The following is a 17,709-nucleotide window of genomic DNA, read 5'->3' on the forward strand; positions in this document are numbered from 1 at the left end:
ACAATTTTTTTATCTTATCAAAACATTTAAAATGAGAAAACACACAAAAGTACAAGTGAGTAATCAATATTCATTCTTGTTTTCAAGAAAATTTATAAAGGCTTGGGAGAAATAAATTGTAATTAACGGCTTTGTCAAAACAGGATTTATTCCTCAAAATGTTATTTTTATAAGAATAAGACACATATTTTAATTTGTTAATGCTTTCCCAAGCAAAGGAAAATGCATGTTGTCGCCCTTTGAGTTGATTTGAAGAATTCTGACCTTATTCAAGATTCAATTAATGCGCAACTTTCTTGGGATATATTCATTGTAATTCGCTGTTTAATTTAAAATTACGCCTAACTTAAAGGTTAAAAATTTAAGTCGTCGATCACGTTGTATTTATATTTAATGGAAAACGCTCGCTTTTAATCCATTGAGAGTTTGAGACGTCAGTTTTGGAAGAGAGTTAATTAATTTTGTGTCAACTATTTTCTTTTATTTCTTTTTTTTTTCCTCTTTTGGATTATTTAATTATTACCAACATAGTTTAAAATTTGAAAATTATTAATTAATTCAGATATTTACTTAGTGTATATCGAAAAAAAAAATTATTCATCGTGTTAACCGCAATGGCTGAAACTAATTGAGTTTTTATAAAATTAGATAGCTAAATCTATAATTTTTCTGAAGTAGATTATTAATTTATTGATGCGAACGATAAATTAGTTTAATAATTAAATACTCCTTTTATGTTATATATATTATATTTAGCAACTAATGAAAACATATTGTATATTACTGTTATTACACGACCTCAATTAATCAACGATCGAATATTTTATTATAAGATAATAAAAACAAGTAAAACTTTCAATAATCGCGAAGAAACGTGAGAAGACAGGCAACCCCATGTGAAATTGACACCCGAAGAGTCAATTTAAACGTTTCAAAACAAACCCCCCACCCTTTTGCTATTAAGTTGAATTAATTCCAAACTTACTTAATTGTATATTATTGTTTTTTTTTTAAATAAAAAACTAGATGAATTTTTTTTTTTTTGTAAATCTATATGTTTCGATTCCATTGATTTTATATTTTTAGTATAAATTAAGATCACTTAATGGAAAAAGGTTGGTTCTTTTTATTTGATTTTTGTCGGAAGTTCTTTTAGTAAATTTTTTTTATAACTAATATGGAACTCGAAATTGTCTCAAATTTTCTGGACAAAAACTTCAGTGACGCGATCCTACATGTAAATTTTATGAGATATAATATTATATTTGGATCAATTTTTAAAAAATATTATTTTTTATACCAAAAATATTTTATTTATTATAAATATAGATAAAATCGATTCTATCTCACGAATAAAACGCCGAAAAATCGGATCGTGACCTACTCAAATTTTTGATATAGAGTTAAGTCATAATCTGCATTTTTTAGTTTATTTTATTCCTCGTATAACTGGACCTTGAATGTGTTCCACTCTGTATAATCTCTGATGCTGTCACTCCTTCCTCGTAACATATTACGCTGATTACTTTCACCCCTATAAATTCCCCCGAAACGCCCCCACCACATCGCCATCACCACTCCAAGATCTGATTCTCTCTCTCTCTCTCTCTCGGAAAAAGGGTCATAACTCAGCCATGTCGAAGCCAGCAACGCCGGTGCTGCCGCCGCTGAAGGATGAGTTGGATATAGTGATACCCACCATCCGAAACCTGGATTTCTTGGAAATGTGGAGGCCCTTCTTTCAGCACTACCATTTAATCATAGTCCAAGATGGAGATCCGACCAAGGTCATCAAGGTTCCCGAGGGATTTGACTACGAGCTCTACAATCGGAATGATATAAACAGGATTCTTGGCCCTAAGGCGTCTTGCATCTCCTTCAAGGATTCTGCTTGCAGGTGCTTCGGATTCATGGTGTCGAAGAAGAAGTATATCTACACCATTGATGATGACTGCTTTGTAAGTTCTTTGTTTTTTAATTTTGAATTATTATTATTTTTTCTATCGGGTTTTAGGGATCTAGGAAGTCAACGGTCATTGAGAATATGCTTTGAAAGTTATTCCATTTAGATTTATTGAGAGGGAACTCTCCATGTATTATACGTTTGGACATGCTCATGATATGTCTGGCGTAGAATATGCTGAACCAAGTATACCAGAATTGTACGTACATGTATTTTTTAATTGGTATTGTGATGTTTTCGAATGATTCTATACTGTTTATCCTGTAATTTCTTCAATACTCCGATATTACTTACATAGAACTTGATTATCTGCTTCCGCCAGTATTTATGAAACGGACAAACGTGGACAAAGATCATTGAATGTTCTCTAATTTATTCAACCCTTCTGTAATTATATTCGATGATAATTACTGAAACGTTGAAATTTTTTTGCAATATTTCTTGAATTGTAAAAAGGTGGCCAAAGATCCAAGCGGGGAAGACATCAATGCATTGGCTCAACACATTCACAATCTGCTCACTCCATCCACACCTTTGTTTTTCAACACATTGTACGATCCATTCCGAGAAGGAGCAGATTTCGTGCGTGGATACCCTTTTAGCATGCGGGAAGGTGTGCCAACAGCGGTTTCTCATGGACTCTGGCTCAACATTCCGGATTATGATGCCCCGACTCAGCTTGTTAAACCTCGGGAACGCAACACGAGGTTGTTTGATGTACTGTTGCATTTTTGGATCATATCTCGTCTCTAGATACTGCAAAATAGTAGTACATGTGCACTGATGTTAGTTCTTAAACATAGGTACGTCGATGCTGTTTTGACCATTCCAAAGGGCACTTTGTTTCCCATGTGTGGTATGAATCTTGGATTCAATAGAGATCTTATTGGCCCTGCAATGTATTTCGGGCTCATGGGTGATGGCCAGCCTATTGGGAGATACGACGACATGTGGGCTGGCTGGTGTACTAAGGTAGCGTCTTGACATGATCTCCTTTCACTCTCTGCCCACACTTTATATGTTAACACCGTGACGAAGTGTCGGCCTCATGATCAGAGACTTAGGTTGCATATATTAATCGTTGCTCATAGCCATTTATGTGTGGGTAAACCGTAAATGTATAGGGGTACCAAGCAAGGTGATCCCCCTCCTCCATAACGATAAAGATGTATTTCTTCACAATTTTCAAGTTTTGCTTCTATTCACCCGTTAATGTTATCGAAAATGAAGTGCCAAGATGTTGAGGTTTTTGGCCAAATTTGAGCTTCTACGCCTCCCCTTGTGCATATATATGTAATATCATGTTTTTGACAATCAGGACATTTTCTCATCCCGCTTATCTTCACAAATGTAGTTGAAACAAAGAAAAAATCCTACCATACAAAAACAGGGTCAAGTTTTCATATGAGAAAAACAGGGTCAATTCAAAGATTAATTTTGTAGAACTGAACAAGTTGAAACAATAAAATGCAGGTTATATGTGACCACTTGGGTCTTGGAGTGAAAACCGGTCTGCCATATATCTGGCACAGTAAAGCTAGCAACCCATTTGTCAATCTGAAAAAAGAATACAAGGGCATATACTGGCAAGAAGATATCATTCCATTCTTCCAATCTGTTACCCTCCCCAAGGACTGTACCACCGTGCAAAAGTGTTACATTGAGCTTTCCAAGCTTGTCAAGGAGAAGCTCGGCCCAATTGACCCCTACTTCCAGAAGCTCGCTGATGCTATGGTGACATGGATTGAGGCCTGGGATGAAATCAACTCGACTACTCAGTTGGGGGCTCTATCACTCGATGACAAGAAGGATGCTTCAACTTCTAAGAAAAAGTAGACTTTACTACTTTCTTGGTTTGGTTTTATATTTTGTCAAAGTTTTTCACAGTTGATTGAATCTAGAGATTCCGTTGTGTTCGTCTTTCAATTTGCAACAATGAGTTACCTATCCCCTTGGACGGATTAAAGATTTTAAGTTATTTTGATATTTAAATCTGGTGGATCCTGAATATTATGGTATAAGTTGAAGGAATTTGATTTTAGTTTGTTCACTTTCTGCCAAGGATGTTTTATTTCTGACCATTGCACTAACTTCTTAATATCATGTGCTACACCACACAGTAAAGGATGTATATTTTGGCCCGATCCACGTACACTAGAGTTTTGGGGTGGATGACTCGGTATAACATATATCCCAAACACATTTATTTTCTTCCAGAAAATAAATTCAGATATGTAGAAAATCAAAGGAAAAATAGAAACAGCAACTCCTATTCTATAATCATATCACCATTATAAAAGTGTTTCGGGGATATATAGATAGATACATCAGTGTATGATCCAATTAAGACGTCAGTTTTATTATATGTTAATGAAATTGCAACTTAATAAATAAATCATATGCAAAACCAAAATATATTTTAATATATGATAAAAATATAATAAAATAAATATCTTTTTATATATTTAAATAAAAATACATATAAAAAAAACCATTAAGCTTATCAGAAATGTCAAAATCAAGTGCATAAATATTCAAACGCTGGAAGCACACAAATCGGGACATTGAGCAAGATTCACATCTCGTCGTGCCAGTGCTCCGGCAGTCACGTACAACTTTTTTTTTTTTTTTTTGATATTTGTTTTTTTCCCTTCATATTTTACAACTTTTATATTGAACATTTTTTCCAATTATTAACGAATCAAAACTAGATTTCGAAACATTTTTCCGAATTATTAACGAATCAAAACTAGATTTCGAAAAATCTAAAATGGTGATTGAGGTTTCTTCAATCTTCGGACAACATCACATTCGAGTTCCAACTATATATTTACTGTATTATATTTTATCACTATATTAAAATAAAAATATAATTAGTTGTATATATGTTTTATTTTTTAGTTGTAATTTTATTAATATATGATACTATTATAATTTATATCGATAAATAAAAATAATATTATTTTGTTATATATCTGTACATTAATATAAAATATATTATATTTGAGTATATAATTTATTTGTTGAGCTATATTTGTATTAATTAAAATGTTAATATAAATATTATGATAATTATTTACCATAATATAATTTTTTAAAATTATATATTTTTAAAAAAATAATCAATAAACATGTGTATCTAATTGAATTTAATAAAATAAATGGATTTACAAACGATTTAGATAAAGGATAAAATAGATTTTTAGTTAAACCGTGAACCAGTTAAATTATTTACAATAATTCATATAACAATTTATCTATTTATTAATAGTTCACATATCAAAATATTTGTACTTTAATATAAAACATCAATATCATATTTTAATTATATTTTAGTTGATTTAAATTAATGAACAGTAATATTATTTCCTTAATTAGGAAAATTATCATAAAAATTATGTCAATAAATCTATAACTTTCATTGCCCGATCGAGATACAACAAACAAGTCCATTCAGATGGAGACGAGACAAATGCTGAATTGATTTTTTTTTTTTTTTTCAAATATAATTTTAATTGTCTGATGATCTTCTATATTCATTCTTATTAGAACTAAATTTATTCATTCAATTTTGACAGCAATATCTGAACAAGTCAAATAACAAATCAATCCGCATAACACAAATATTTTAAAGTTCGAAAAATCAACATTAATTCCCACAGGCGAAGATGGTTCCATGAAGCTTTAAAATCAAAATCTAAACGAACACCAAATGTTATAGAGATTAAAGAAAAAAAAAAAAAAAAAAACCAAACTACTCCAAGCTTAACCGAAACAGCGGAACAAACCTTCATCCAGGATGAATTCTTCGATTCAATCCTTCAAAGCAAGCAAGAAAATGAAAAACACAAGCGGATCAGACCAACCACGCATATATATTATTCTGTTACATATCGTCACAAGGCGTCGCAACATCTGAAATACACAAAATTCTTACTATTATGTTAAACAAATTTCTTTCACCTCGTAATCTTCATACGATATAAATATTTGTGTATATTAAAATTGAATTAATGCTATTCACCTTTTCCATGCTCAAGTCACATTTGCTTCGAAAACGCTTGAGCTTGTGTTGCTTTCTTGAAGCTCACTTTGCTTAACCTTCAAAAAAATGAAAAACAAGAAACAGAAACCTAAATGCTTTAAAAAAAATTGGTCACCATTAAAGGACAACTATACTCTTAAATCATATAACTGTAAATGCCCACTTTCTTTTGGAGATGACTGTTCTCTTCTTGAAGATCTCTATACTGCACAAACAAAATAAATTAAAATATGAATTTTTAATAATATTTTAATAATCGATCCTTTAGTTTTGTTGCTCATGAATTGAATATTAAATTTCCCTTTCAAGAAAAGATCTAATAATGAATCTTACCCTTCTCTTGAGGTAGTTTATTTGTTCCTGAAACGATACGCCTCTGTGAAATTTAAGACATCCGCTGATTAATTTATTTGTTCAGTGATCTAATTTATGAATGTAACAAATAACAAAAAAATGTTTTAGTAAAAAAAAAATTCCTAACAAATATACGAATGTATACGTATATATACAATGTTAATCACTACTCGACAATGAAAATGATCAAAAACTTGCAATAGTTTTTACTTGAATCATACATGTATTGTTGTTAGATACTACCTTTTTCGATCGAACACGTTCGACACCAATCCTCAACTGGCGTTCCAGTTGTTTCAAGTCTTTCATGCCCAGCCCTGATAGATTTTCTCCAGCAAAATGCCTTTAGTACAATAAGAAAAAGATTACGTACACAATGAATATGAGTATGAAAATAGCAAGAACACCGATAACTAATAGCTATAAATAATTCCTTTTTTTTAATGAAGATTACACACTTGTCTCTTGCTTCCAAAGCAGCTACTGTTCTCCTCAAATCATCAATTTCATTCCTCCATACCTTGACAAAAAGAAAAATAAAGAGGAGTTATACTACTGCATCAATGAATATATATATATATATATAGAGAGAGAGAGAGAGAGAGAGAGAGAGAGAGAGAGAGAGAGAGAGAGACACACACACACACACACACACACACCTCCATGGTTGTGAAGCCTTGATCACTTGTTTGAGCAATTCCCACTTCGCTTTTGTACCTAGCTATGGTCCTATGAATGCTGCATCCACAAACCAGAAAATTATTAATCAGAATCATACACGATCTAGTTCATTATACCGAGCAAGGATTCGACAAACAGAAAGGCGTGTAATTGATTAATGACATACTCATGACTAGAGAACTGATAAGCTCTGCCAGAAGAAGAGAAAATGAGGAGTGCAACCTCAGCATCACACAGAACAGATAGCTCAAAAGCTTTCTTTAGCAACCCATTCCTTCTCTTTGAGAATGTTACTTGCCTGTTTGTGGGATTCTCGATTCTTTTCAGTTCCACTTTCCCTCTCCCCATCTATGCGCGCGTCGTCTGCGGATCATAAATTCCAAGCGAAATGCTCTATTTTTGCGCACTCCCTGTGCAGCCTAGCTATCTCCGAACGAATAAAAAAATCTTAATTATGCAGCATCTTGCTCATTGATATAAGTTGAAGATATCTTAAAAAAAATCAAGAGAAAGCACGTTCTAAATATTCTTGTTGCCACCTATATATATTGTACAAGGAGTATGTATGCGTCATGTGTGTGTGTGTGTTTATATATATATATATATATATATATATATATAATGGGGTTCTAATGATGCACAAAACGCTCTCCAGAAAATTAGTCTATGGGCCGAAGTTCTTATTTATGTAATATATATATATATATATGTATTACATTAAGATTTTAAATGAAAATTATAATAATAAAAGAAAAAAGAAATTGGAGGCCCTATGCTCTGGAGCCGGCCCTGTGAGTGGAAGATCAAATACACGTTTTATGAGTCCAAACTCTAATAGCTTCTAATTAGGATTTTTATTTTAAACAAACTAAAAGATACATTTTAATTTGCGAATTATTATTCAATCCTGTTAAGTCAAATTTAGGTGATAAAAGCACACATTAGGAATATTGTAAAAACAGATTTAATTTACAAACAGGCCAATGAAATAGTCATGTTATTAATATAAGACATTTAAAAAAAGCGCTGCAATAAGAAAACGAAACGTAGTTGATAGAGAAAAAGAGAGGGCTTCCAGCAGATATTCGACACCTGTTTCCAGATTTTCGTTGATGGGACATGGTGGGTTCCAAGAATACCACGGATAAAACAATCATGGCATTTTTTGAATCATTTCTCCAAAACCTAGTACTAGCTCCAATGTCATAATCTATATATATATATATATATATATACACATAGGCCACTAACTTCTTCATAATCTATTACAAATCATACTTTATAAAAAATTAATAATAATGACATGTTCAAGGAATGTTAAATAACATTATTAATTTGTATCGCAAATTCAAGAAAAGTGCTGGCAGGCAGGCAGCCACACACACACATATTTTTGCGATCGATCAATTTATAGTCAATAACGTTGCATTTGTTGCTTTATTGGTTGGCCGACACCTTGGGCTGTGCTTCGTCTCTATTGAACCTTGCTTCGGCAGACAAGATATATCAATAGTTTCACACTTTGGAATGGAAGACTAGATTTATTGTACTGTTAAAATGAGTCTTCAACGAATCAACTTATGGTTTTGGTTTAATTAACTCTCATGTAAGAAAATATATATTTAATTTAATAATATTATACGGTTTTATCCAATCATTATATTTATTTTATCTTTATACATATGTAAGCTGCATTGATAAATTCTTTGAATATATAATAGATACCATGAGTTATGTGTCTCAACATAAGATCATGAAACACATTAGAAAGTGTACTGTATATTCTAAACTAATTCTTAATCGATTCAATCATCTAAAATAAGGATAAAATTTGCTTGAGTTTGACACTAACATCTGTGATATAAACACTATATTTCAATATTGGTAAGGGCATGTAGATATCTATCATACAAGTGACGATCATTTTATGCGGTCTTTCCAAGTGGTTATCATTTATCAAGTGGAATATTATACAGTTATAGTTGTACAATGTCAGCCTTTGACCCGATACAAAGAATACAATATTTACACAAAAAATTCTCCACCTCATTAAGCAAATTTCATTTAGATATATGGTGTGATATATACGATAAATTTAGTTTCTGATCGTGTACCTGATTATACGATTGGAGTAGGAGAGAAATCCGTTCGTAAGGATTTACAAGAAGGACTGTATCCGCTTAAAACCCAGAATAGTGCTCAGAAAAAAGTTGTTTAAATCAATATATTACGAACGGGCGAAAAGTGTATATTATCTAAAAATATATATATATATAGTTTGCATTTGCTGAAGGAAAAGTGTATATTATCTAAAAATATATATATATAGTTTGCATTTGCTGAAGTTCAATTTGCATTCTTTCATAATGGAACCAAAAAAATATGTTGCCTGTTTGTGCGGGCTAGGTAGGTCCAATCTGTGCTAATTAGCATTTAACTTGCAAAGGAGGCCCTTAACCCCTCGCCCCTTGTTGTACAAACTCATTTCATGCTGGGCAGCCTAAAAATATATAGCAGAAAATATCCTACTGAATGGATACTAAATTTTAGTAGCAAATGACCAATTTTTTTAAAACTTATAATTCTTGCATTGAAAATTTATTCTTGTTAAATATATATATTTTCCTCTTTACAAGATACAAAATTATAAATGTGTTACGAATGTTGTTTTCGATTTAAAACTTATTTGTACAACTTTAAACAAATTGGTTAATATATAGATCACTAAAAAACTATAGATCACATTATTTTCTTGCAACGTTGGGTAATTCAATCAAACATTAATGTGATTATATAAATTTTTTATATTGTTGAGATTAGGTTTTGTAATTACTTAAAAACATTGATTTTTATATATAAAGAAAGGTCATTCTTCAAGCAAATTCTCATTTTGTGTCTTCAAAGAAAGAGAAACAAAGATGAAGAAATGAAATGCATGCATATGTATAATAATATATGAGACTATCGAAATGCAAGCAAATTCCGATTTTGTGTCACCAGAGAAAGAGAGACAAAGTTGTAGAAATCAAATGCATGTATTGTCCCTAGATTGGCTATTTGATTAAACAAACAATTCAAATATTGTACAAATTTTGACCAAAGATTTCTTTCACCGCATTCTAATTAAATATTTGCCAACGTCAACCAGTATTGTTAAAGAAACAAGGCAAATCTTTGAAAGGAAAGTTTTGTCGCAAATTAAAATAGTCCATTTATATTATCTAATATGCTTGCTTGACTGTACCCCTAATTAGCACATGTGATATAAATAAAATTATATAATTTAAGCAATTGATTTAATGTAATATTACAAACATAAAGATTATAATCTCTGTAGATCAATACAGTACCCTCGGACGAACCCTAACATGAAAACCTCCAGCCATGTGAGCTGTCAGCAGAGGAACAAAAATGGGTCTTTCCTGCCGAACTGGTAGAAACTCGAACCGGCTCAAGACAGAAGCAACCACATATTTCATTTGAATTAAAGCCATTTCTTTGCCGAGGCACACTCTTGGACCGGCCTGAAACACGGGGAACTTGTAAGGGCTAACTGATTTCAAAACCCCGTCCTCATGGAACCACCTGTCCGGCTTGAACTCGAATCGGTCCTCACCCCACAACTCCTCCATCCTCCCCATTCCATACGGGAAATACGTCACCCGATCCCCTCGGTAGACAGGAGTCCCATCGGGCAAAACGTCGTCGTTTGCTGCATGCTTCGAGTCCCAAGCCACTGGTGGGTAAAGCCTCATGCATTCACACAAACATGCTTTGACTGAAATTCATTTCTTTCAAGTCTTCAAAAGCCAGTTTCTTCTGGGAAATTTTGGACGAAATAATTTCCTCCACCGCCTGCTTTTCGATTTCCCGGTGACCCGTAAACATCCAGAACAGCCACGTCAAGGCGGCGGAGGTGGTGTCTCTTCCAGCTATCAGAAAACTTATAGCCATATCTCTTACCATTTCACCATCAAGACCAGCTTCCAGAAACCTCGACAAAAGATCACCACCGCCGCCATCATTATTTTTAATCTCCTCTTGCTTAGCTCGAATTATTTCATCCACACAACCATGCACAATATCCACAGCCTCTTTCAAATCCTTCTCCGATCCCAAATTCAAGGCTCTCTTCGATTTCCACATCGCTGGAACCGGCGCAATTCCACGCAGGGCGGATTTCTCTGAAGCAGAATCGAACGCCACCGCAAGCGGCGGCGCTGCTCGAGAAAGATCCAAACAACAAGGGTCAGTCCCAAGTGCAACCTTACAAATGGTATCGAATCCAAACCTTTTCAAAACCTCTTGCATGTCCAAGATCGTGTCATTTTCCGCGGTATTTTCGAGAATAGGAATCAACCTAGTTTCCACCTCGTCTTCGAGAACTTTCACCACGAATTCTCTCAGAGATCTAGCGCTGAATTCATGGCTAGCCAGCTTTCGCTGAATGCTCCATTTCTCACCATCAACATTGAAGATCCCGAGGCCAAGAAAATCACCAAGCAGTTCAGTAAAAGGCTTGCCCTTTGGAAAGTTTACGAAGTTAGTTTTCAGGATATACTCAACGTTTTCTGGGTTGGCAATAACGACTATTCTCGGAGCACCGAGGCGGTGCACAACAATAGTCTGTGTTTTGGATTGGGACAGGAGCTGTGTGTACCAATCCAACAGGCGGTGGCGGTTCTGGTAGAATGAGATCAGACATTTAATGCGAGTGAGTAATGGAAGCTTGACAAAATTACTCACACAGAAGGTGAACTTTTCGAATTTCAGATAAAGTTTTCTGTACCGTATCATGCAAGAAACCAGAAGAAACCCTATTGTGACACAAGAAAGAAGAGAGAGAATCATGGCTAAATATAAAAATGGAGAAGATGGATTTGATTTGGGTCGGAGTTTGGAAAAATTGCACTCTTATTTATTTTATGGGCAGAGGAATTCAGTCACGTGTTTATTTGGTGAAAATAAAACGTGTAATAAACTTATGTACTATCAGTTTGATTTGACTGAAAAGGTGGGCGGATAATACGAGCGAAAGTTGGCGGGGCCCACATAATTGTCCGAATTAATTTCACTTTATTAAATATAACGCAGGTCGACTTCCAGTATAAAGATGAAATAATAATAACAATAAAATACAAACATTGATATTTAATACTTTAAACACGAAATCGTTGATATTTTATTTATTTTTATTTTTTAAATATATACTTTAATTATTTGATTATATATTATAGTTCTTTTCGACATGCGTTGAGTTTTTGTGGAATCGATTTTATTTTAACAAATACTTTTTTTATATAAAAAAAATTGAATTAAAAATTTTAAAACATAATTAAAAGTACAATAACATGTAGTAGTGTTGTTTGTATAGGGAAATTTTGGATAATAACTTCGAATCAGATTTTTTTTTTAAAAAAAATACTCTTCCAACAAAATCTCTTAAATAACTCATCCCAAAAAAATACTCGAGGAGGTAGTTTTTCTTTTTTTCTTTTTTTTTAAAAATATTTGATCATGATTGTTTTGTTAACTATCTCGATTATATCTATATTATATTATGATCAAAATATTATATAATAATAATAATAATAATAATAATAATAATAATAATAATAATAATAATAATGTACACACACGAAATCACTGACCTTTTTAATTATATTTAATTAATTGTTTAAGTCGAAACCACAGAATTATTCATGTCAATTTCTGATAATCAGCATTTGTAATCTTTATAGCATAAGTACATACCTAAATACATTATGGGGAATGGGGAATTTTCATAACTCATTCTCTAGCTCAATTTGTTATTTCTTCCCCCTCACTTTTTTGTTGGGTGAATGGGTAATTAATATCATTAAGGCGATTTAATATCTTTAATTAGTGAAATCTAATTTCAAACAGCTCAATTAAGGCGCAAATTTCTATTTCATTTATTATTCCAACGAAAATTAAAATCTCACTTATTTCATTGTCACAATATATATTGACTAACGATACTGTAGGAAGTCGATTTGGCTATATATATATATTGACTTACTATGAATATTTGTGTGAATATCGTTGAAGTTACATTTCTCTGTTAGATGTGATGAAACGATATATCCAATAAGTTGATATCACATCAACGATGTTCACAATCTCGAAAAGTTTTTTTTTAATATAGTTTTAATGTCAAAATTAATGTTCTAAATCTTTTTTACTTAATAATATAGTATAATATTCATTAAGATATATATATGTAATAACTAAAGACAAGAAGAAATCAAATAAAATTTCATCAGTTGCAGTGAATAACCACTTGAATTCCCTTCCTCCTTTGAATATGTCTCTTGTGAGACGCTCTCATGAATCTTTATCTGTGAGACGGGTTAACCCTACCGATATTCACAATAAAAATCAATATTTTTAGCATTAAAAGTAATATTTTTTCATGAATGTCCCAAATAAGAGATACGTCTCACAAAATACGACCTCTGAGACCGTCTCACACAAGTTTTTGCCCCCTCTTTTATAGTTACGTAAGCATAAAATTAATCAAATTTGTTATATGTAATATGTTAAACGTTTTATCCAATTTATAGTAAACCACGCCTTCAAACGAAAAGTAAACTTGAAGTTAGAGTCTTACAAGTCTGACTCTCTATGGGGAAATTTTCTTTTTTAAAAGTTTGAACGGAGTTGATAGTGTTGTCGCGATAAAAAAGTATTCGGCATCAGATCAAAGTAATATTTTATTTTTGTTTGTTAAAAATCTAATAATGTAATATTTTATTTTTTGTTTATGTATTGTCTTTTCATCCCATGATTGGTCGGAATAGTTTGTAATTGATTTTCATGGACTTTAATAATAACTAGAGTTAATCATATCATAACCGATCACGATATATATATATATATATATCTTTCTCTCTCTGTGTGTGTAACATGTGGCCTTTTTAATTTGAGTTTTCAACATTAAATTCGGTACGAGTCAACATCGTAAGTTCCCAATGCAAGTGAAGTAGGATTTTGCAAGTCAGCACTCAACGCTTGGAGTCGACATCCATCCATTCTGAATCATCGACCATTGTATGCCATATAAAATTATTATTGTTCCATTTCAAAGTCATAGAGATGACAATAAATATCAAATTTATTTATAAATAAAGGACAACTTTTTTTTTGTTTTTTTAAATATTTGTCTTATTATGATTTTGGTCTTTTATTGTTATCAGATTTCAATGTTAATCCATTATCTTTGTTTTTGTGTATGTACAATTTTATTCATTTTCATGACGTGATATTGATATATCTGCATGAGTGTGGCACCGACATGATTAATGTCATATCAACACTCTCAATAGAAAATTGAATAAAATTACCGACGATCAAATTATACGCCACTAAAACTGAAATTTAATTAAAAAAAATTCTCAAAATCACAAAGCAACGGACATACACTAATCCAAATTGCAATTTTCGGTATAAATCATAATTGAAATCATATATACATTCTTGACTTCTCTACAAGATTCGATTCCAAAGATGTAATCGATGCCGAAATTAAGGTCCCCCAGCTACGAGGAACTGGCTTCTTGAAACGAACCGTACTATTTAACTACTTTAAATTTACGGAAAAATAAAAATTTTCTTAAATAAGTAGAAATTATCAAACTTCGTTAATAAATAATTGCTCGTCTAAAATATTTATAATAAAACAACTACCAACAAGTTGCGATAAGTAAACGTTTAAAACATTGAAAACACCACTCCTTAAAATCATAATAATTGAACATGCATAAAATCTTAAAACATGGGCGGTCCTCGGATTTAGCCTCCCGCTCAGTCCAAGCCAGCTCACTGATCCTCACCCCTCATCTCCTCAAATTCATCATCACCTGCATCGATCAAGTCTAGTGAGTCTAAAGACTCAACATGTATAAACTGGTAATAACAAGTAATACGTAATAAAACCACATGCATCTTAAAATAGAGCGTACATACTTGAAACTTGAACGTAATAACATAAACATACTTGAACGTAATAGCATAAACGTAGACGTGCTATCAACATAAAACTTTTCTTAAACATAATTGCATCATACATACTTGAGCATACATAACATCATTTTGCGTAGAGATATGTTTCAAAGTAAGTGACACATACATAAATGTGCCTGATCAGACTAAACCACAGTACTGGGCTGGCAGGGAAAATCCACCACCACATACATGAGATCCTCGTTCATGCTTTAACGGGTGGATTGGTCCCTAGTCATGCTTTACCACTTTCCAATCCTGATCTAAACCCGGTTATGCTTTACCGGGGTGGAGATGTCCTCGACCACGTTCGCCGACTTCCAAACCCGTTTATAATTTGATCACAAGACATTTAGCATACCTCAAAAACTTAAAATATTTTCTTTTGCACGTCAAACATACTTACTTGGCGTTGAGGGATTCGTTGGATCTCGCTTGGGGCCACTGCTGCACATACTAACATGAGTTCAAACACTTATCTTTTATAGCTTAGACGTAGGTATTCGTGCTCACCACGGAATTAAATAAATAGCTTATGACATTCTAGATCACTCGGAACTTGACCTAGTTTAATCATCATAGTAAACCATGACTTAGAATCCCTAAAGAAATCCTCTATTTTATATTCATAACCACAAAACAAAATCCTATATTTATATTCATATTTAAAAAAAAATATTTTTTTAAAAATTTTTTATTTTTTTTAATTTTTTTATAAGGGGGTACACGGACCCCGTGTAGAGGTCCGGGTAGGGGTCCGGGTACACACGAAAATTTCACATTTTGAAGGAAAAATGGACACGGACTCCGTGTCGGGGTCCGGAAATGGGTCCGGGTAGCCTCTGGACATGGAAACTCACGAAAATTCACTAACTTAATTATTCATTCTTCCAACCCAAGCCTAAGGACCATGAACCAACGCCTCGAGACTCATCCTAGGATGCTATTACGTTGATTCAAACCCGTATAAACACCCCAAACGTCCCCAAACATCGACAAGCAACTTCAATACCACAATAACCCGTAATTCGACATCATTTCGCTTCCTACGACTTCTATTACATCCCAAGCCAATCCCGACCCAAACGAACCACCAAACAACACCTAAGTACATCCCATAACATATCTAAATGCAGTAGCACAAGCCAGGTGATACCCAACAAAGCCTACAACTCAAAAATTTCAAAACATGATGAACATCATTTTCATAATATCGTAGGTTTGAGCAGTCACACAAAAACAACCATAACTCACTCGTTTCTTGTCCGAAAATTACGAATTTTATATCAAATCGAAGGTATCAAAAAGATCTACGTTTTATATGCTGAAAATATTTTCAGAAAACGAATCGAAATTACACATGCACCGAAATGACAGCAAAAACGTCTTTTGAGATCTAAAATGTTTCAGAAATCGATTCAATGCATAAACGCTCAAACTTTGCTCATAATAATCAAACTTTCATGCATAACATACATCAAAATATCTACTATGACGAGATCGATGCATAAAACGAAAGAATATACATGCCTTTGATCTTTAAAACTCACGATACGGTGAATATAGAAGCGACACGGTGCGGGAAATGATCCGGGCGACTTGAGGCAGGATTTTTGCTGCTAAACCAACGAAGGATTGTTGAAGGAAATATGGAGAAGGTAGATGATGAAAAAGGAAGTTGATGGAAGAGAGTTTCAAAGAAACTTCTCTTCTCCTTCACCAAACCAAAAATGAAAATGTGCATGTGTGTATTGGTAGAATAAATGGGTGATGTGAGTTTGACCAAAACAAATGAATAAAACGTGTGTGTGCAAGTGTAGTAAGTTATTTAGTTAATGATAATTAAGGGTTTGAAATTAATAATTAACTTGTTAATTAAGGCTACCAATCCACTAACAACCTTACTAAAAAAACCCAAAAGAAATAAAATAAAATACATAATTGATAAACTTTAAAATCTTAAAATAACCTACTATTTAAATTAGGCTTTAAAATGTTAAAACTTCATAAATCTTTTAAAATGCCTCAATCCTAACTTAAAATAAAATACCGCATTTTAAAATTACAAAAATCGTCGCCAGTCTCTTTCCCTCGATCCCGCATCGAATATTCCCCTGTAACGTAAACTCGAGAAAACATTTTAACGTGCATCAAATAAACATAAATAATTAAAATAATACAATTTCATAAATCACACATCTCTAAAATCATTTTAAATTTTAATAATTAATTTAACAATTTAAATAAATGCATATGTTTTACCTGTACTGATTTGGGGCTCTACACTTCTGGTCCTCCAAACTCCAAAGTCTCCCACACTGAATTGAGGGTAATCACTATAATCCACTAGAAACTGTTGAAATAATAGACAGATAATGAAAATTACTGCTCGAATTCGATATGAATTGAAAAGAGGTTGAAATTGGATTAAAGAATTAATGTTCTGACTTGAATAATAAACTAATGGCAATAGAGGGAGGTGACTAGTTAATAAATGTGAATTCTTTTGCTTATGAATATTGCTTAAGCTCATAAATATGGATTATATTTTCATAATTTTTTTCACTGAACGTTCGATCAATCTCACTCGAATGCTTCTCTAAATTTTTCCTGAAATTTGCTCCTTGACTCTCTACTCCAA

General features: G+C 32.6%; 2 protein-coding genes and 1 pseudogene across 2 annotated transcripts; 1 reads left to right on the top strand and 2 right to left on the bottom strand.

Annotated features, from left to right (window-relative positions):
* The first annotated feature begins 1,470 nt into the window (after nt 1-1,470).
* Nucleotides 1,471-4,018, top strand: LOC142556118 (putative UDP-arabinopyranose mutase 1). Its single transcript, XM_075667386.1, has 4 exons — nt 1,471-1,958; nt 2,420-2,670; nt 2,767-2,935; nt 3,437-4,018. The coding sequence occupies exons 1-4, from the start codon at nt 1,635-1,637 to the stop codon at nt 3,797-3,799; spliced, it is 1,107 nt and encodes a 368-aa protein (XP_075523501.1). The 5' UTR covers nt 1,471-1,634; the 3' UTR covers nt 3,800-4,018.
* A 1,496-nt stretch (nt 4,019-5,514) lies between these two features.
* LOC142556742 (agamous-like MADS-box protein AGL11) lies at nt 5,515-7,587 on the bottom strand (annotated as a pseudogene).
* A 2,721-nt stretch (nt 7,588-10,308) lies between these two features.
* On the bottom strand, nt 10,309-11,915 carry LOC142556743 (cytochrome P450 94B3-like). Its single transcript, XM_075668221.1, is given in 2 exon segments — nt 10,309-10,822; nt 10,824-11,915. Coding segments are annotated over 2 exon segments (1,512 nt in total). The 5' UTR covers nt 11,895-11,915; the 3' UTR covers nt 10,309-10,381.
* Between the last annotated feature and the right edge of the window lie 5,794 nt (nt 11,916-17,709).

This window comes from Primulina tabacum, chromosome 9 (assembly GCF_025594145.1).
Source record: "Primulina tabacum isolate GXHZ01 chromosome 9, ASM2559414v2, whole genome shotgun sequence".
NCBI lineage: Eukaryota > Viridiplantae > Streptophyta > Magnoliopsida > Lamiales > Gesneriaceae > Primulina > Primulina tabacum.

What these genes read in the sequence shown, in the direction of transcription:
- LOC142556118 (XM_075667386.1), top strand. Translation starts at nt 1,635, where the DNA reads ATGTCGAAGCCAGCAACGCCGGTGCTGCCGCCGCTGAAGGATGAGTTG. An exon ending in CCATTGATGATGACTGCTTT is followed by an intron (nt 1,959 to 2,419) that starts GTAAGTTCTTTG and finishes AATTGTAAAAAG; the next exon opens with GTGGCCAAAGATCCAAGCGG. An exon ending in CCTCGGGAACGCAACACGAG is followed by an intron (nt 2,671 to 2,766) that starts GTTGTTTGATGT and finishes TCTTAAACATAG; the next exon opens with GTACGTCGATGCTGTTTTGA.